The sequence below is a fragment of the Aotus nancymaae genome, unplaced genomic scaffold, assembly GCF_030222135.1.
Source record: "Aotus nancymaae isolate 86718 unplaced genomic scaffold, 86718_ANA_hifiasm-v0.15.2.pri h1tg000011l, whole genome shotgun sequence".
Taxonomy (NCBI): domain Eukaryota; kingdom Metazoa; phylum Chordata; class Mammalia; order Primates; family Aotidae; genus Aotus; species Aotus nancymaae.
This window is the reverse complement of record NW_026988422.1, coordinates 41,041,821-41,062,807: the sequence shown is the minus strand read 5'-3', so window position 1 is coordinate 41,062,807 and position 20,987 is coordinate 41,041,821. Positions and strand designations below refer to the sequence as shown.

At 44.0% G+C, this 20,987-nt stretch overlaps 1 protein-coding gene across 2 annotated transcripts in view; it reads right to left on the bottom strand.

Annotated features, from left to right (window-relative positions):
* The window catches only part of BUB1B (BUB1 mitotic checkpoint serine/threonine kinase B), a 68,015-nt gene extending 60,279 nt beyond the window's left edge, over positions 1-7,736 (bottom strand). For both annotated transcript variants that reach the window (XM_064374843.1, XM_064374844.1), the window contains exons 1-2: positions 7,531-7,736; positions 3,521-3,664 (exon numbers count right to left, since the gene is read on the bottom strand). In XM_064374843.1, coding sequence (XP_064230913.1) covers positions 3,521-3,664; positions 7,531-7,565 — 179 coding nt within the window. In that variant the 5' untranslated portion in view covers positions 7,566-7,736. The remainder of the gene's footprint in view (positions 1-3,520; positions 3,665-7,530) is intronic.
* Positions 7,737-20,987: the final 13,251 nt, after the last annotated feature.

The following is a 20,987-nucleotide window of genomic DNA, read 5'->3' as shown; positions in this document are numbered from 1 at the left end:
ACCTAGATTCAACTTCAGCTCCACCAATCACAAGATGACTAACACCGGACAAGCTACTTAAAACTATATTTTCAGTTTCCTCATTTGTAAAATGGGGAGAATAATAGTACTTTCTTATTAGGTTGGCCAGTCTTAAATGTAAAGGGTTTACACACATGAACAAATATATAAGTAAGAATTTTAAAGTTCAAAAAAAATTCCATGGGTAACATTAGTCAAAGAAGAATAATACCACAGCTACTTTGGAGAACACGTCAAAGAAAGGGTAAAATATGACTATAAAAAGCTGGGAGGCTGGGCACGGTGGCTCATGCCTGTAATCCTAGCACTTTGGGAGGCCAAGGTGGGCGGATCACCTGAGGTCAGGAGTTCAAGACCAGTCTGGCCAACATGGAGAAACCCCATCTCTATTTAAAAAAAAAAAAAAAAAAAAAAAAAAAAAAAAAATCTGGGAAAGGCAAAGGGCTAAGACTAAACTAAGATTGACCAGTTAGAATAGAGTGGAAGAATTAGGTAATAAGCCACAATTTGGATAAATGACTAACAAAAATTGTATAAGCAGTTATGTTTGATCTCAAAATAATAAATTAGTCCCTGACATATGGGAATTTATACTCTAATAAAAAAAAAGTACATAAATGAAAAATGTACTAGTAATACAAAACAGTATACTAAATTACAGTTGCCAAGAATGGGTAGTAAAGGCTTTAAGAAGTCAAAGGAGGTATCACAGAAGCAGCCTCAGAAGGCGAGACTCTGAAGGAACCATGGAATTTGAAAAAGAACAGTTTTTTCAAGAAAGAGGGAAACTAATATTGAATAAAATTATGAAGGTGGAAGAGTTTATCCAAAGGAAGTTGAGTGGACCCTAAGCTGTAACATAAAGTCAGTACTGAGAACAAATGGAGACACCTGGAGAAGAAGCACATGCTTTAAATGTAAATTTAAAGACTTTGGATTCTATCTGCTCAAGCCACCATTAGTTCTTTAAATGGAGGGTATCTTAAATATGACAAGATTTCAAAAAGATTAATCAAGTAACTTTATAAGGATAGCAAGACGTTAGAAGAAGGGACCACAATTATGAAGTTAATATGGCAATTAAAGTGAGATAATGACATTATCTGCAGAAATGGTGAAAAAATAAAATCTAAGACACTACTGATAAAAATCAGCAATTCTCCCAATTGATCTATAGATTCAAACCAATGTAATTGAAATCCTAGTAGGCTCTTTTCTAGAAATCGACAAGATGATTTCAAAATCTGTTTGCAAAGGCAAAGGATCAACAATAACTAAAGCAATTCTGAAAAAGAACAAGAGCTATAGAACTCACCCTGCTGGACTTGCGATATAAAACTAATCAAGACACTGCATTATTGGTGAAAGGATAGGCAATTTGATCAATGGAACAGAATATACAGTCTAGAAATAACCCACACATATGTGGTCAAATGATTTTTGTAAAAGGCCCCAATGCAATTCAATGAGGAAAGGAAACAAAAATCTCTCTAACAAATGGAGGCAGAACAACTAGAAAGATACCCATATGGAGGGGGAAAAAAACCTTTTTTACTCCAACCCCATACCATATACAAGGATAAATTTAAGATAAATCATACACCTTAACATAAAACCATGAAGCTAGTAGAAGAAAACATAGGAAAGTATCTTTGTGACTCTGGGATAGGCAAAAATCTCCTGAAGAGGACACAAAAAGTACTAACCATAAAAAAAAAAAAAAAACACACGAATTGAACTTTATCAATATTTAAAACTTAGCAGTTTAAAAAAAAAAAACCATCCAGAAAATAGCCATGGATGAGGGTAAAAAAAAAATCTGCGACACATATATTTGATAAAAGACTGGTATAGAGAATATATAAAGAACCCTACTGGGGAGCATAGATTCAGGGAATCTTGAATCTGTGCTCCTGAAACTTGAATCTATGGTCCTGGGAAAAGTAAATAAAGAACCCCTGCAACACAATTTGAAAACTGGGCAAAATATCTAAACAGATACACCACAAAGGAAGATATACAAAAGGCCAAGCAGCATGTGAAAAAACGTTCACTATTATTAGTCACCAGGGAAATGTGAAGTAATGAAACTTAACTCCACAAAACTAGAATGGCTAAAATGAAAAAGACTGACAACGCCAAACACTGGAGTGGATTTGGTGCAAATAAACTCTCATGAGTTGCTGGTAGGAGTGTAAAATGTTACAATCACTTTGGTAAACCAGTTTCTTCAACAGTTAAACATACATCTATTCTATTTTTTTTTTTTTTTGAGGTGGAGTTTTGCTCTTGTTGCCCAGGCTGGAGTGTAATGGCAGCGATCATGGCTCTCGACAACCTCCTCTTCCCAGGTTCAAGCAATTCTGCCTCAGACCACCAAGTAGCTGGGATTACAGGCACGTGCCATACCTGGCTAATTTTTGTATTTTTAATAGAGATGGGGTTTCTCCATGTTGGTCAGGCTGGTCTCGAACTCCTGACCTCAGGTGGTCTGCCCACCTTGACCTCAGGTAATCTGTCCACCTTGGCCTCCCAAAGTGCTGGGATTACAGGCGTGAGCCACTGCACCCAGCCAAACATATATCTATTCTATGGTCCAATAATTCCATTCCCAGGGAAATGAAAATTATGTCTACAAAAAGCCTTGTACAAGAATGTCCATAGCAATATTATTCATAAAGCACAAAACTAGACGAATCTAAATATTCATCAATTGGTGAATAAATAAATGAAATCCTATTCAGCAATAAAAAGAAAACCTACTGATGCATGTAACATGAAAAAATATGATGAATGAGGCTGGGTGCGGTAGTTTACACCTGTAATCCCAGCACTTTGGGATGCCAAAATGGGTAGGATCGCTTGAGTTCAGGAGTTCAAGACCAGCATGCCAACATGGCAAGACCCCATCTCTACTCAAAATATAAAAATTTATATTTGTTAAATTTGTTAAATCATTACTGAGAACTTTCTAGTACAAATTCAATTTTTCTGAGGTTTACATGTGTTTGAAGACCACTTATTTTTGTCATACTCTCAAAAATAACTTCCTAGAAAGTTAATAATTCAGTACACATAAAAGATAGCAGATTCACTCTCTCTCAGTACTCACAATCCAAGGAGGCAATATCCCTTATCAATTACCATCAAAGAGTTAAGTCTGTTCAGGGGTCCAGAATGACATAATACTTTTGGGAAACATTGCAATGTAATACTTTACTATACTTATCACTGCCCCCTGTATAAAATGTATTTCTATTGCTAAAAATAGTTTGCCTGCTCCACAATGAAATTAAATCCTATAGCCCTTGTTTTTAATTATACTTGAGGATATCCTTGGATAGTTGTCATGTGATGAGAAAGCAGGTAGGGAACAGATTCTCATATTACCGATTTTTAAAGAGTACTCATTATGCCATTCCCCATGGATCCACACCCACATTATCTACAACAGTTGGGGATGAATGATGACAGGTTGAGACTCAGCCATTCTACACACCGTTTCTGCTGCTGAAGAGTATTATTGCAGGCAGATTCTTGTGCCAATGCTCCCTGAAGTGTGGACATGATCCTCCCTTGCCTTAAAGGTTGTACATTTTCTTTACTCAGTTCCCATTCATCTCCCTCCAGGGACATGGCTTCACTGTGAAGAAAGAAACAAAAGTAAATCTCATACCAACATTGAATTATAGCACTAGATTATTGTAAATGTCTTCAAATAGGTGATTATTCATGGTCTTGGATTGAAGATGGTGGACTGACACAGTATTATTATTATACTCCTAAGCTTCTTTATCTGTTACCTGGTTTTCATGTTTATGGCTACAATATTGCCTAATGGAAGACAATTTGGCAAGGATATTGTGGACAGTACTATAAGAATATGGAGTGGCCATGTGCGGTGGCTCACACCTGTAATCCCATCACTTTGTGAGGTTAAAGTGGGAGCATTTCTTGAGTCAAGAGTTTAAGATCAGCCTGGGCAACATACCAAGACCCCATTTCTTCCTTTAAAAAAAAAAAAAAGAAAGGGAAAAAAAATGAATAGCGGTTAAGGCACAAAGAAAAGAAGGAAACAAAAGAGTTATAAATTTGGCAAAGAGGCAACAAGTACTTCTACACCTATCACTGAATGCATCATCTAATTTAAAATTACTGCCACGTATGGTAGCTCATGCCTGTAATCCTACCACTTTGGGAGGCTGAGGGAGGAGGAATGCTTGAGCCCAGGAGTTCAAGACCGCCCTGAGTAACATAGGAAAACCCCCATCTCTACAAAAAATAAAAAATTAGTCAGGTGTGGTGGTACACGTTTATGGTTGCAGCTACTCAGAAGACTGAGGTGGGAGGATTGTTTGGGTTCAGGAGGTCAAAGCTGCAGTAGGCCAGGATCACACCACTGCACTGCAGCCTGGGCAACAGAGCGAGACCCTGTCTCATAAAAATAAATAAAATTAGCAAAGTGTTGGTGAGACTAATGTCCCATGTTTCAACTGATGACTCAAAACTGAAGTCTGTACATATAGGTAGCCAAGAGCAGAAGCAAACAAACAGTTTACTAGTCAAAATTCCCTGCATTCCCACACTCAATTCTATCAAGCCTACTGGGAGAATCACCAAAACGTTTTGGAGGTAATTATCATTATATTTTCTGCTCTTCAGAATCCTGCAATGGTTAGATAGAAGACTACTTCTAAAAGACATTATCTCTGAATTTGAAACAAAAAGAGAGACAGATTGGCAATAATCTTTGAAGCAGAGTGAAAGTTATATGGGACTTCAGTCTTGATGAGTGCTGAAAAAGTAACTGTGATTAATAATTCGAGTTGTAATCAGTCACATCTTTTTAACTACAGTAAGTTTTCACTTAACATTGAGACAAGCTCTTGAAAACTATGACTTTAATCCAAATGACGTGTAACAAAACCAATTTTGCCACAAGCTGATTGATATAAACAAGAGTTAAATTCCTATGGCATATTTCTGGTTACAAAAACATCCTCAAACTTCTAAATAAAGACCCAAAACACTTTTAATATTAAACATGGAAATAAATGTGGGCTATCCATACATTTAAGAATGATTAATAAAAACGAAAAATAATCATTTACCCAGTTTTTAGTGAATCAGTGAGTGACTGCAGTCATGGTGTTTGTGGGTTAACTCAAGGAATAAATGTTTGAGAATGAAACTTTTAAGAAGCACCTTCTACCACCACAAAGTTCAAAAACAAACAATTACATGATAGTGGGGCTGCTGGGCACTTTCATAAGGTGTTGCTTATTGTCATGCATTTGTATGATTATTGTACACTTCATATAATTTTTTTTAGTAGAGGCAGGTCCCACTATGTTGCCCAAGCTGATCTTGAACTGCTGAGCTCAAGCAATCCTGCTGCCTCAGCCTACCGAAGTGCTGGGATTACAGGTGTGAGACACTGTGCCTGGCCTTTACAGATTTTTACTTTACAATAATTTGAACTCATTCCTTCTTTTATTTTCCAACTCACTTATTCTAGTTAGGGGTTGAGGGTGGCCAGAGCCCATCTTAGCAACTCAGAGAGTGACCAACGCTCAACAGGACCACCATTTCATCACAGGGCGCACTCACATTCACACCCACTTTAATTCAGACTGGGACAATTTAGACACACCAATTAACAGGCACATCTTTGGGATGTAGAAGGAAATTAGAATACCTAAGGAAACCCACGCAGACATGGGGAAAACAAGCAAACTCCACATACGCAGCAACCCAACAATAAATTGATTTTTTTCTCATCAACATTATAATGAAACATTATACCAGGACCTGTGGTATACTGTGTACCCTGTAAAGGTAAGGGCCATGCCATTTATTTTTGTATGCCCACCACCTAATACAAGATATAACACTATTATGCTCTGAATAAATGTTTGTTGAATTCATCTGACCTTTCTTCTCTTGCTCTTAAAAATAGTGATTAAACGATCTCAGTTAAATATCCCAAATTGAGCTAAGACTGCCTCCACTTCCTCCCAGACCTGTTCCTCCCAGTCTTCCTCTTTCTCAAATAAATGGCAATCCCATTCTTCAGTTGCTCAAGCCAAAAATCTTAGTGCCAACTTCAATGCCCTTCTCATACCCCTCAGTCAGTCAGCAAATCCTACTGGCTCTACCTTCAAAATATATACAGAAATCAACCACTTCTAATCGTCTCCACTGTTTTCCACCTGGCTCAACTCACTTTTGAGCTGAATTATTTTGGGCTAAATTATTTCAATAACCTTTTAACTGGTATCCCTTGCTTCCATCCTTTGCTGCCTTTGTCTATTCAACACAACAGCCAAAGTGATTCCATTTAAACCCAAGTCAGATCATGTCTTTCCTTTGCTCAAAACCGTCCAGGGACTTTTGATTACAACTAGAGTAAAAGCCAAGTCCTTACAATGCCTGCATCTTCACCTTTTTTACTTTACCTCCTTTTACCCTTGTAGTTAATTCTGCTCCAGGGACATAGCCTTGGACATGCCAGGTGCAACTTCCTCCCCCAACTCTTACCCTCAGCCTTTGTAATTCCCCCAGATATAAGAACATGTAGCTCTTCAGATTCCTTCAAGTCTTGACAAAAATGACATCTCCTCAGTGAGGCTCCAAAGTTCAAGCTAAAATTGCACCATTCCTCATCCCCAATATTCCCTACCCCCACTTGCTTTTTTTTTTTTAAGTACTGACCACCACCTCCACCTAACAGTTTGTCTTTATTGTCTAACTCACCCACCTTCATCCCATCCCAGAATGTAAGCTTCACGAGGGTTGAGATTTTTTTGTCTGTGTATTTGCTGCACCCAGAGCTTAGCCAAAAAACATTTGCTACATGAATGAAAGAGCCCATGACACAGCACTTATCAATGCATTGTGGGCACCATAGTGAAAATACATACAGACTTCCAACCTAGAACTGCTATGTAGTTTCTTTTAATAGAAGGAAAAGTCGCAAACATGCAGAGAAAGGCTTAGATCTCTGTGCTATTGGAATAATTTAGATCTCTATATTGGCTAAAGGCTTTTTAGATCTCTATACTATTGACATAGCACCTGCCATTTGTTGAACGCTTATTTGAAAGCAGTTACCTAACAAATAATTTGAATTCCCCCAGAACCCCGTAAGGCAGCATTAACATCAGCATTTTCCATACAAACGATTTGCCCAAGGTCAAACAACTAGCAGACGGCTGAGGTGAGTTACAAACAGACCACATCACAACTTCCAAGCTCTTTGTCCCGCTAGGGTCCCGCAGCCTTCTTCGCTTTGAAGCTGGATGCGGCAGGATTCGCACGTGCCCTCACTCCATTGCCGTTTTCACCTCCACCTCTGGCGTCCAACTCCAAAGCGAAGGAAGCTCCGGCGGGGCCCGTTCTCCTGACCGTGCCGGTCTCCCTGACTGCTCCGAGAGAAGCCTCTGTCACTTATCAGGCACCTTCGGGTCTCTCAGGCCCAGCCCCCACCAGCTCTTCTCCTGTACCTACCTCAGAGCACCCTCTTCCTTCTTCACCGCCGCCATCCTGCATTCCTGGCTCAGGTCCTCTTCGGCTGCAGGCCTTTCCTCTGGGCCGCAGACTGCCTGGGCTTTCTTCCGCAACCTGCCCTCAGAGCTACAGAAGCGACTAAACCACGCACTAAACTCCCTTACAAACCAGCCACTTCAAGCCCACATCCCTAGCCGCCAAGATTCAAATTTAACGGTCCCGCGCGGCCGACGTGGCCACGCCCCTGCGCTCTTCCGTGCGCTCGCCTCTCGCGCAATGCATTCTGGGACTTGGAGTTTATGCCGGTTTAGTCCGCACAGTCGCGGTGCATAATGGGAATTGTAGTTTCCGGGAGTCAATGGCCGCGGAAGCGCTGCAGGCTTATGCGAGACAAATTCGTCGCAGGTGCAGTCTGCGTCCTGGCTCGAAGGCGAGTTTCTGAGCCGAGCGAGGAACACTTAAAGCACCAGAATTTCTTTGCTGTTTTGAGTGTTGGGAGTTGTCTCTGAGTGGTTGGACTTGGTCTGACTCTTCTGGAGAGACCACCCCTGCTGTCTGCCCCAAATCTCACCCGTCCAGGGTTCTTAGGCCACTCTGACCCAGCTGTTTCCTGCCCCACCCTTGAATTTAAAAAAGCTGGATTCTAGCTCTGTAAAATCATACCAAATGTACAACCTTAGACAAGCTACATAATCTCTCTGACCCTCGGTTTTCCTCATCTATAAAGTGATGATATTGTCTTGCTTTCTCTTCTGTTCAGTACACAAGCGATAAACACAGCCATGCTATGGCTTCTAAGGTCTCACCTCTTTTCCCCTTCGGGAGACTAGCCTTGACTGACATTAAACTCTTCTCGCAATTCCAATGTACTGAGGAAGAAACTGTGGCAGCTCAGATGTGACCAGGGAAGTAGGGTCTTTTTGTTTGTTTGGTTGGTTGGGTTTGTTTTAGAGACAGGGTCTTGCTCTGTTGCCCAGGCTGGAGTGCAGTAGCCTGATCATGGCTCACTGCAGCCTCCAACTCCCGGGCTCAAGTGATCTTCCCGCCTCAGCCTCCCCAGTAGCTGGGATTACAGGTGCTGGCCACCTTGAGGCAGGAACAGGGTCCTTTAAGTAGGTCCAGGTATAGGGAATTTCTCCTTTATGACTGTGTGGATGGTCAGAGAGGTGGCAGTTCCCCAAGGCGGGTGCTGAGAATACTGTCTCCTACTCCCTGAGTCTTAGTTCCCAGCGTTCTTTGTTCATGTTATTATACGTCCTTCTTTCCTCTGAATCATCAGGACTCTTGATTACAAAGAAATAGAAATCCAACTCAAAAACCTGGAAAAGGGAATTTACTATCTTTTGTATATAAAGGACTTCAGATAAGGCTTAACGCAGGACTCGTGAACTGGGCATCTCTCCATTTCTTGCCTCTGCTCTTGTTATTGGCTTATTGTCATTCTCCATTAGGTAACAGGTTCAGAACTTTATCCTTACAGGTTCAAATTCAGACTCAGAAGTCACCTTGCTTAACCCCTTCCTCCTAGTCACTGGGGATAGTGGATTCAGGATTTTGATTGTTCAGAACCAAGACCTCTGTTTCACCTTGAGACTGAGAGAGGGGAAGGGGCGAGTCCTCACAGGAAAATTTGGTTACTCTTTACATCCAAGTCCTCCACATCCAGGAAGCTTTCCTGGATTATGTGAGATGTGGTACATGGAATTCTCTCTCTGACTCATTCGATCTCTTACCTTATGCCAGTACTGACCTAGCACTTCACTTCCTTTCAACAGGGTGTCCTGTTCATATCTACAGCTTCTCAATTTTGACCATTTCCCTACAATCTTGGCAGTGTAGCATTTGGTCTTTTGATCTGTCTCCCCTATAACCTAGTTGGCTGCCTCATAAACTGTGGTATAATGTAGAACACATTCAGGCTAAACCCCTTGCATGTTTTACTATGGGAAAAGAAGGAGGTAGGTAAACAAAATAAAACAAAACTCCAAAATGTATGATAGAAGGTGCTCTGTGGTTTTATTTGGAACATGAGTGCTTAGGCTGGACTGTAGCTGGGCAGCCAACATGGGGCCAGGGTGGAGATTTAGGCTTTAACTGTACCCACCAATTCTAAGGAAAGTCAGGATTAAGCTCATACACATTTGTGGTCTAAAAAGGATGAAACAAAGGCTCACCCCAATATGCTGAAGCAGAATGGGACACAGAAGATGTGAAGAGTGAACTTGCCCTCTAGGAACTTCAGGCCAGTAGGAGAGGCAAACAAACAGGCCATTTCAGTACATTGTTGCCACAGCCAGAGATAAATAAACTCAGGAGGCAGTGGAAGCATATGAGAGAGGCTTCCAACCTCGTCCTGGGGAGAGGAGGTCAGGAGAAATATCCTAGAGAAGATGGTGAACCTGAAGGGCAAGGAGGTCTTGGCACAAACTATTGAGCACAACAACACACATTGTGTAGCAGCCAAAGTTTGTAGCATGTACCCACCTATCTATTCATCACTCCTCCATGAGTTTTCCCACCCAGGCTTCACCTCTTCAGACCTCCATGCTGGGCCATCAAAACTTACCTGTCCTGTGTCCCATTCTTTCACTTATCACATTGAAAACATAGGAACTAAATCACACTAGATGTTAATGGTTAATGCTGTGGCTCAAGCCTGTAATCCCAGCACTTGTCGTTCTCATTGGGTAACAGGTTCAGGACTTTATCCTTACGGGTTCAAATTCAGACTTAGGAGTCGTCCTACTTAACCCCTTCCTACCAGTCACTGGATAGCGGATAGGGTATAGGAGATCGAGACTATCCTGGCCAACATGGTGAAAACCCGTCTCTACTAAAATACAAAAAACTAGCCAGGCGTGGTGGCATGAGCCTGTAGTCCCAGCTACTTGGGAGGCTGAGATAGGGGAATCGTTGAACCCGGGAGGCAGAGGTTGCAGTGAGCTGAGATCGTGCCACTACACTCCAGCCTGGAAACAGATCAAAACTCCATCTCAAAAAAAAAAAAAAGTTAATGCTAAGATGCAGTATTTTTCATATCATGTTCTAAGATGTAATGTATGTTATGGGAGATTAAGAGTTTGGTGTTCAATTAAGTTTCTAAAGTGCTGGGTTAAATGAAAAGCTTCATAGAGCCCTTACCATGCCAAAGCGCACCATGAATCTCCAAGGATGAGGTGTGTTTGTTTCCTAATGATATTGTAACGCATTATCACAAACTTAATAGTTTCAAACAATACACATTTATTTACAGTTTGATAGATCAGAAATTTGACGTGGGTCTCACTGAGCTAAACAAAATATTGGCAAGGCCGAGTTTCTTTCAGGAGGCTCTTTGGGAAAATTTCTTTTTTTCTAGTTTCTAGAGGCATACACTGGCACTCCTTAACTCATGGTTGCCTTCCTCCATCTTCAAAGCTAAAAATTTACCATCTCTCTCACCTGGCTTCCATTGCCACATCTCTTTCTCTGACCGCAGTCAGGAAAATTTCTCAGCTGGTATGATGAAATTGGGCTCACCTGGGTGATACAAGCTGAGCTTTCCATCTTAAGGTCTTGAACCTTAATCACATCTGCGTGATCCCTTTTGCCACATAAAGTAACATCTTCACAGGTTCTGTGCATTAGGACAAAGACATCTTTGAGGGCCGTTATTCTGCCTACCACAGTGGATATTAAAATATGTTCGAGTCTCGAAACTTACTTGACCATAAAGAAAGCTTTCCAGCTGGGCGCGGTGGCTCATGCCCATAATTCCAGCACTTTGGGAGGCTGAAGCAGGTGGATCATGAGGTCAGGAGTTCAAGACCAGCTTGGCCACCATGGTGAAATCCCATACTAAAAATACAAAATTTTGTACTAAAAATACAAAAATTAGCCAGGCATGGTGGTGGGCCCCTGTAATCCTAGCTACTTGGGAGGCTGAGGCACAAAAACTGCTTGAACCCAGGAGGCGGAGGTTGCAGTGAGCCAAAATCACACCACTGCACTCCAGCCTGGGCGACAGAGTAAGACTTTGTCTCAAAAAAAAAAAAAGAAAGAAAGAAAAGAAAGAAATCTTTCCTTCCTTCAGAAAAGATTTTCGGACGTGCTACTCAATATACTGCCTCTCCAGAGCTCTTTGTATTACAACAGGAGGCTCCAGGAGAAGAAAATTTATGAAGGAATAAATCTTTTTTTTTTTTTTTTTGAGACAAGGTCTCACTCTGCAATCCTGGCTGGAGTGCAGTGGTGCAATCTCAGCTCTGCAGTCTCTACCTTCCAGGCTCAAGAGATTCTCACACCTCAGCCTCCTGAGTGGCTAGGACTGTAGGTGCATGCTACCATGCCCAGCTAATTTTTGTATTTTTTGTAGAATTGTAAAGATGGGGTTTCACCATGTTGCACAGGCTTGTCTTGAACTCATGGGCTCAAGTGATCTGCCTGCCTCAGCCTCCCAAGGTGCTAGGACTACAGAAGTGAGTCATCACTCCCGGCCAGGAATAAATTTTAATTGTGGAATTTCAGGCACAGTGGCAACTGGTAGCACTGTGGAACTGTTCTATGGAACTGGTAGCACTATAGAACTGTTCTAGGAAACTCCTCAATTCTATGCACTTACTTTTCATCAAAGCCAACCTTACTTGCATCGATGGTTTTTAGACGGATTTACTTGTCCAAAAGTCTATGATCTCTTGCCTGGGTTTGTGGATATGTGTGTGTTCTTAATTGTGAGAAGGCTGATTTCCCCAACTTTGGTTTGCCTAACTTTGACTTTTGTATTTAGATAATACAACAGCTTTAGCAGGCCAAACACTCCGAACATGAAAACCTCTGAACCTCCAGGGAACCCTTGGACTGCTTGTTTACTGTGCAACCACAAAAGGAAGGAAGGACTATCTGGGGTGGGAGGAGGGTGAAGGCGGACAGAATTGGAGGAGAGGGGTGATGTTCAGGGCCGGAAAGATGCCACATCTGAGAAAGCAGCATCACCATGCTGGTCTTTTACCCTAGCAGTAAATGGATCTGCCAATCAGAACAGCAGCTGCATCTTGCATTTACCAGTGATTAGGCATGTTGATGTGGAAGAATCAATGAGAAGGGGGCACAATAAGCCAAACAAATTCGTGTTGCCAGGAGGAAGGGAGGTGAAAGGTGAAAAGATGCATTAGCCCAAGGCTGGGGGCTGCTGGCTGCTGCCCAGTTGTATCTCACAGTAGCTGTTGCTGACAGGGTTCTAGGGAACTCTCCAAGGAGCTGAGTTTCTCTCTTCAGTTCGATGAAAACTCCTTTCTGGACTATGCTTCTGCTTTTGGGTAGAAGTAGCCTACTTTTCATGATCTTCTCAAAACATTGGAAATAGCCTAACCCAGAATTTCCACACTGGTATATGCAATAAATGGAGAGATACCAGGTATCAACTTTTCTGCATCTGGAAAGAAAGAACCAAAAGGTCAAAAGGGACCACAGACTCAGAATAGAAGCAGTCCTATGGCAGGGTTATTAAGAAACAGGGAAAGATGTGGAGTAAATAAGCCATGTAGTTAATAGGAAGTGCAAAATTAGGCTGTTTTGCCCTGGCATTATTCTGACATTATCCTGGAATTTTCTGTTCCAGGAAGGTCTTGGAGAATCTTAGAGTTCCCAAGTATTCATGATTGTGCTCATTTTACACATGAGGTGATCCAAACTCTAAGAAGCAAAGAGGAGTTGAGTCACCCATAAGGAAGAGCAGAGTAGGATCTAAATACTACCAAATTCTTATTTCAAATTCTGGGTGTCAGAAACTTCAGCTCTAATTTAAGATTTGATCTGTTCTAACGTTTAATAAACTTCAGCTTCTGGGCACCACGTTCTGAGGGAGAAGTGAATTCAGGGTCTCTCAGCACCATAGGTAGTGGGGGATTCCACTCACTCCCATATGTAAGGGATGTCCCATGAACTGATGGGTAGAGCCCCCAGCAAGCAAGGTTTGTCTTTGAGGAAGAGGAATGCTGAAAGCAGGAGGGTTTGTCTATAGGCTTGGAGGGAACTGGAATAAAGGGGGCACATAATATCCACCTTGGATCATGACCCTTTCTTGGCTTGATCCCAAGGACTTATGGTTTCATGGGCTGAGGGCCTGAGGCAGTGGCCATAAGAACTGGTTCTGTGTAATTTGGGAGGCTGAGGCAGGTGGATCACTTGAGGTCAGGAGTTCAAGATCAGCCTGACCAACATGGCGAAACCCCATCTCTACTAAAAATACAAAACTTAGCTGGGCGTGGTGGTATGTTCCTGTAATCCCAGCTACTCCAGAGGCTGAGGCAGGAGAATCGCTTGAACCCGAGAGGTGGAGGTTGCAGTGAGCCAAGATCACGCCATTGCACTCTGGCCTGGGCAACAAGAGTGCAACTCCATTTCAAAAAAAAAAAAGCTGGTTCTGTGTGATGCCAGCCTCTAGCAACACTGCCTTCGTGCCCAGGTGCAAAGGGCAGAGCCTCACTTGGCCATTCTGAGAGCATCAGGAGGCCCTCCCTGGAGCCAGACATCAGCATCTCACAGTGGACACCAGCAGATGTCCTCCATTAGTCTTGGAGACAGAGACCATCAACCAGAGGGGGCTTGAGCAGGACAGGAAGAACATGGCAGATGCTCTGAAGACACCCAGACCACCTGGGGAAGGTTCAAAGGGGGGCACTCATTCAGGGCCACACATATAGTTGCATAAATATTGCTGCATCCAAGAGTGCCTGGCACACAAATGGGGACACTTTTCTGCTTTGTCTATTCAGAGAAAGCACCTTCAAAAGTGCCCAGAGGGGCCTCCTGCCTCTAATTCACACGCAGCCCTGTGTGCGGTGGCCCTGGGGGCCTATGGAAGAGCCAGTGGGATTCTCCTGACTAGTGTGCCTGTGACTCCATAGCTCTGAGGCCTGAGGAAATGGGTTACATAATGCTCTGTCCTTATTTGAGGAGGAGACAATTCTAAGACAGCTGAATGAGGGTAGGCATGGCTCCTGGCAGAACCTATCCAATGTGGGGACACTGGCAGGAGAAGGGAGCATTTGTGAGTGGATATGTGGGAGCCTCGATTGCTTTTCGGCCAGGCAGGCTTCCTCACTTCCTCTCTGACATTGCCTCCTGGGGCTTGGTGCAAACTGTGGAAAGTTTGCTTCTTCCTTTCTGAGGGGCCCAGCTGGGAGCTACTCCTGCAGATCTGGGCTCTGTGTTGCTTTTCCAAAGAAAGGCCAGAGGTCAGAGGCCCCCAGGCTGGGAGGGGCCAAATGATTGGAAACAACTTTGTTTGGCTGAATGTGGGAACTAAACTGGCTACAGCTAGATGCGAGGGGATTCTGAGAATTAAAGAGAGGCGACAGCTATTTGCCTCTTTCTCATCTCTGCCTTCTTCTCTAAAGGCTGTCCTTTAAAAGCTTTACTTGGAGGTGTGGGTCCCAGCCAGAACCGGCCAACATTCTCCCTTTCTTAAAACAACCTCAGGAGACTGAGGGCCAGTGGGAAACTTGAATTTGGGACCTGTCCAGAGAAACTTTGGAGGAATTCTTTATGTTTCAGAATCCCACGTTCACCTCTGGGATTGAACATACCAAAGAGGAGAACCCTAGCCTCTTTTTTTTTTTTTTGAGATAGAGTCTCATTTTATCACCCAGGCTGAAGTGCAGTAGTACAATCTCAGCTCACTGACACCTCCACCTCCCAGGTTCAAGCAATCCTCCTGCCTCAGCCTCCTAAGTAGCTGGGACTACAGGTGCCTAATTTTTGTATTTTTAGTAGAGACTGGGTTTCACCATGTTGGCCAGGCTGGTCTTGAAACCCTGACCTCAGGTGATCTGCCCACCTCTATTTCCCAAAGTGCAGGGATTACAGGCATGAACCACCATGCCCGGCCAACCCCAGCCTCTTGAGCCAGGACAGAACTACCAGTTTCCCTTCTTCTCCATGTAGGTCTTCCGACACTTTTTGCTTTGGGGCATTTCAGTGCCTTTCTTCAAGCTAAAGCAGGGAGAACAGGAGCTAGACAAGCAGAATTAGAAACGTCATCTCCTAACAGCCAAAGATGGCATGGAGGGCTACAAACCTCTCTGGATCCATCTGACCCTATTTCTAATTTTCCATCCAACCCCTTTGTAAGGAACTATTGATATGGTTTGGATGTTTGTCCTCTCCAAATCTCATGTTGAAAGAGGGGACTTTTCCAGTGTTGGAGATGGGGCCTGGTTGGTATTTGAATCATGGGGGCAAATCCTTTATGAATGGCTCAGCACCATCCCCTTGGAGATGGGTGAGTTCTTATTCTGAGTTCACCTGAGATCTGGTCACTAAAAGTATGTGGCACTCCCCACCTCCCCTCCTGCTTCATCTTCCAAGGAGTAAAAGCTCCTTGGGGCCTCACCAGAAGCCAAGCAGATGCTGGAGCCATGTTTCCTGTGCAGCCTGCAGAATCTCTAGCCAATTAAACCTCTTTTCTTTATAAATTACCCAGCCTCAGGTATTTCTTGAGAGCAGTGCAAAAACAGCCTAACACAGTTATAAAAGGCAGTAGGCATTCCAAAAGAAGAGACAGTTGTTATTTATTTTGCTAGCTCTGGTTCCCTTTGTCATCAGTGAGGGAGATGTGGCATTTGAGAGGCTGACTACTGCCAGCTGTGGGATGTGTGCCTGGAACAGACTCCCAATAATGAATATGAGTTACCTATGGCAGCTGACATGAGGAAGACCCCACTACACAGACAAGCATGAGAGAGGCCCATCCCTCCACCCACAGACTGCACTTTCCTCTTTAATAGCAAACAAAGATATTGGACCAGTTGACCTCTTTATAGCAGTCAAATTCACTGGAGTATAACAGCCATGAGAAAGCAGGTTCTAACTCTCCATCCCTAGGACCTGGCCCGAGGCAGGTGCTCAATTCATACTGGTTAACTGACTGACTGATTGACAGTACTGATCAAAAGAGAATAGCTAGCATGAGACCTTGTTACACCAAGCACTCAAAGATGTTCTTCATTCATTTGACAGACATTTCTTGAATAGTTCGTGTTGGGTGCTCTGCCAGGCACCAGGGATATAAATATGAAAAAAGCCACAGTCCTATACTCAAGAGAAATGAAACAATCTATGACGTAACAGCTTATGAGCTGTAGTCCCAGTGAGAGCCTGGAGTTAGGGGAACTTGAAAGAGGATGAGGCACCTCCCACACCTGAGCCTGGGGGCTGAGAGAAGGAGAGAAAGGGAGGTTGGGAGTGCTGCCAAGAGGGGTCTTGAAAAATGAGTAGGAGTTGGCTGGGCGCGGTGGCTCATTCCTGTAATCTCAGCACTTTGGGAGGCCAAGGTGGGTGGATCACCTGAGGTCAAGAGTTCGAGACCAGCCACACCAACATGGTGAAACCCCATCTCTACTAAAAATATATAAATCAGCCAGGTGTGGTGTCATGTACCTGTAGTCCCAGCTACTCCAGAGTCTGAGGCAGAAGAATCGGCTTGAACTCGGGAGGCGGAGGTTGCGGTGAGCCGAGATCGCGTCACTGTACTCCAGCCTGGACGACAGATTGAGACTACAACTCAAAAAAAAAAAAAAAAAGGGAAGAAAAATGAGTACAAGTTACTAACAGGAGAGGAGAGCTTTCCAGGTGGAGAGAATAGCGTGAGGAACTGGGAGGCGGGAGAGAGAGTGCATGAGTGCATTCGGCATCTGGGGAAGTGCAGGTGGTTGCAATGCAGGAGCCTAGGAGAGTTGTGAGGACCTGAAAGGAGACCCTGGCTCACTGTGCCTGACTAGCAGCAAGTGGGGAGCAAACCCAGCCCCTTCAGTGAGCTCTCAAGTTTCCCAGCTGTGGAGCCACCTATTCCTCCCACTTCTGGGAAGGGCCTGCAGGTGAGAAGGGGGTGGGGCACAGAATGAGCATCTCACCCACCTGTATGTATTTCCTTCCTCACCCCAGACACAGCTCTCAGGTGCCAAACTGTTTTCATTATTTGCTTTATCCTAACTGGCCCGTGGAGGCTGTCGGGACTCAGGGGGAACTGGCCCAGCTGGTCTGACTGGTTGGGCAGCACTTCATAATTCCTGCTTCTCCCTGAGGGCTCCTGTATCTCTCTGTTCCACTCCTCACTGCCCCCAGCTTGGACGTTGGCTGGGATATGCCAGGCTCATGGCCCTGGCTCCCCTTCGGCCAGTGCTTATCACCTGGCACTTCCCAGCAAGCCCCTACCCCTGAAAGCCATGATGAAGAGCACTGCGATGTTTGGACGTCTGCATCTTTTCTCTCCTCTCGACCCATCTGCGGACAGACAGTCCTATTATCAGGCAAATTGCATTCATCCAAGGTCTTAAGGATGGAGGGACTCTCCTCTTCTGGAGTTCACACCCCAAGGCAGGCAGCTCTGCTCCACCAAGAGTGTTAGAGGAAATGTCTAGTTGTCTTGGGCACTGGGGACCATTGTGAGCATTTAATGGGGATGGGATAGTCTGTCCTGCCAAGCATGGGACAATCCCACACAGCAACAGTGTCCCACCCAAAATGGCAGTAATCCCTTTCCCACCATTGAGAAACACATCTGGGCTCACTTTATTCATACACAGATGTGCAGTTTGTGTAATCTCCGTGAATGTGATTCTCAAACTTTATGGTGTAGATAAATCACCGGGGGATCTTGCTAAAATGCAGATCCTGACTCCTAGGTCTTGGTGGGGCCTGAGATTCTGCATTTCTAATGAGCTTCCAGGCATCCTTCAGGCTGCTAGTTTGAGGACCACAGGTTCTGTAGCTAGGCTCCACAGCACAAATGTGCTTGTATTTTCTTTTATGGAGGGGCATTGTATTTTGGGGAAATTTTATCTGCAGTTTGTTGAACTGGGAGTGCTACTGGCATCTACTGGGTGGAGGCCAGGTATACTGTGAAACATTCTACTAGGTTCAGGGCAGCCCCTCACAATAAAGAATTACCCAGTCCAACGTGTCAGTAGTGCTGAAGTTGAGACACCCTAGCTTAGGTGAAATTTCAAACCAATGTGAAATATATTTGTGGATAATCTTACTTCACTGCAGGTTGGGGACTTCAGCTACAAGGCTGTGAACATGAGCCATTGGCCCTCTAGGCATAAGCAAATTCAGTCAATTAGGACTTAGAAGCACTGGCTCAGGTCCTGGTGAATAAACTGTGGTAGTAAGTGTGATTCTTCATGAGCCTCACACCTGCTCATAGCCTCATAGCGCACACAGTTTAAGAGATCAAATTTTAAAAATAATCTAGGCTGATGGCCAGGCTCAGTGGCTCATGCCTGTAATCCCAGCACTTTGGGAGGCTGAGGCAGGTGAATCACTTGAGCTGAGGAGTTCAAGACCAGCCTGGGCAACACGGCAAAACCCCGTCTCTATTAAAAATACAAAAATTAGCCGGGCGTGGTGGCATGCGCCTGTAATCCCAGTTACTCAGGAGGCTGAGGCAGGAGAATCACTTGTACCCAGCCAGGAGGCGGAGGCTGCAGTAAGCCAAGATCAGGCCTGTGTACTACAGCCTAGGTGACAGAGCAAGACTCTGCCTCAAAAAAAAAAAAAAAATTCTAGTCTGGGTGTGGTGGCTCATGCCTGTAATTCCAGCACTATGGGAAGTTGAGGCAGGTGGATCATGTGAGCCCAGGAGTTCAAGACCAGCCTGGGCAATATGGTGAAACTCCATCTATACAAAAACTACAAAAAAATAGCTGGGCATGGTGGTGTGCACCTGTAGTCCCAGCTGCTCAGTAGACTGAGGTGTGAGGATCACTGGAGCCCTGGAGGTTGAGGCTGCAGTGAGTTGAGATCATACCACTGCACTCCAGCCTGGGTGACAGAGTAAGACCGTGTCTCAAAGTAAATCAATAAAATAATAATCTAAGCGGGGTAGCAGGACAGCAGATAGAGGGATAGGACGGATGATGAGCACATAGGTAGATGTGGATATGCTTCATATTTCAGTTCTAGCCCTGGGTGGTAGTTTCTGAGTGTTTCTTACATTATTTTGAATAAATAAGTAATTAAATAAAAATAACCACAAAGATGGGCCAGGCCTGGATCAATAAAAAGAGAGGATTATGGACCAAAGACTGTGCTTAATCCAATGTACTTCAGGTTTTTAAAAAAGTGAATTACCCATGGTGATGACTAATGATAAATTAATGCCATTATACTCATGGCAAAAATATCTATGAGGGGGAGAGAACATGACAGGTTATGCAAAAAGACAAAAGTAGGCACCTTGGGAAGAATGCCACTTGCCTTGTGTGTGACTTTTCCCTGTGCATGCCGTGGTGGAGGAAGGGTCTGGAAGGTACAGGCTAATGAAAAAGTGACAGGCTCTTCCCTCTTTCATTCAGTTTCAACCATGCAGGGACCCTAAGTTCTGTCCCATCTGGTTTCACAGTGGAAGACAGATGGCTGCACGCCACACACTGACAACCTGCCCAGAGAGGTCTCCCATCAGGTCCTCTGGCCACCCTGATTGGAGCAAAGCATCACTTTTTGCTCCATCCCTGCCTCAATGTCCCTCTACAACACACAGCCTGGCTTGTTCATGTTCAGCTATTCTGCTAGACAGGCATGAACAAACTAATGGCACTTTCTTTGGCAACTTTCTATGCCCTCATAACTCCCCACTGTCTTTATGTCACCTACATTCCAGTTACCCAGGCTGCCTGCCTCCTCTTGCAGAATCCCAATGAGTCCCAAAGTACCTGGACAGGATATCTCACTTCAGACTTTCCTATCCACATCGAAGCTTCTCTCTGTATGCTTCCCTCCCTCAAGACACTTTGCTCTAAGACCTGCTAATCAGAACACCAGAGACTTTTCCTCAGTGCTGCTGATGGAATTTTTATTTGGATAACTTCTTCATATGGTATATATACATTTTAGGAGAATATCTGGATAGCTAATGCCTCAAGCCAAAGAAATAACTCCAGAGGAGGGAGTTCCATGGTTCACAATGAGAGTTAAAAAATCACCAAATGTCAGAGCAAGAAGGAGTCTTGGAGATGTTCTAGTGCAACTCTCCCATTTGACAGATGAAGTACCCAGCTTCAGACAAGTTATTTGCCCAAGGTCACCAGCATATTCGGATAGGAGGCACAACCCAGCTCCTATTCCTTTAGTCAATCAGTTGCTCAGTCAACAAATCCTTATTGAGCATTTGTGGGGTTTTTTGTTTTTGTTTTGTTGGAGACAGGGTCTTGCTCTGTTGCCCAGGCTGGAGTGCAGTGGAATGATTATGGCTCACTACAACCTCTACCTCCCAAGCTCAGGTGATCCTCCTGCCTCAGTCTCCCAAGTAGCTGGGACCACAGATACACAACACCATGGCAAGGCTAATTTTTTTTTTTTTTTGTAGAGATGGGGTCTTGCTATGTTGCACAGGGTGGTCTTGAACTCCTGGCGTCAAGCAGTTCTCCTGCAACAGCCTCCCAAAGTGCTGAGATTACAGCTATGAGCCATAGCGCCTT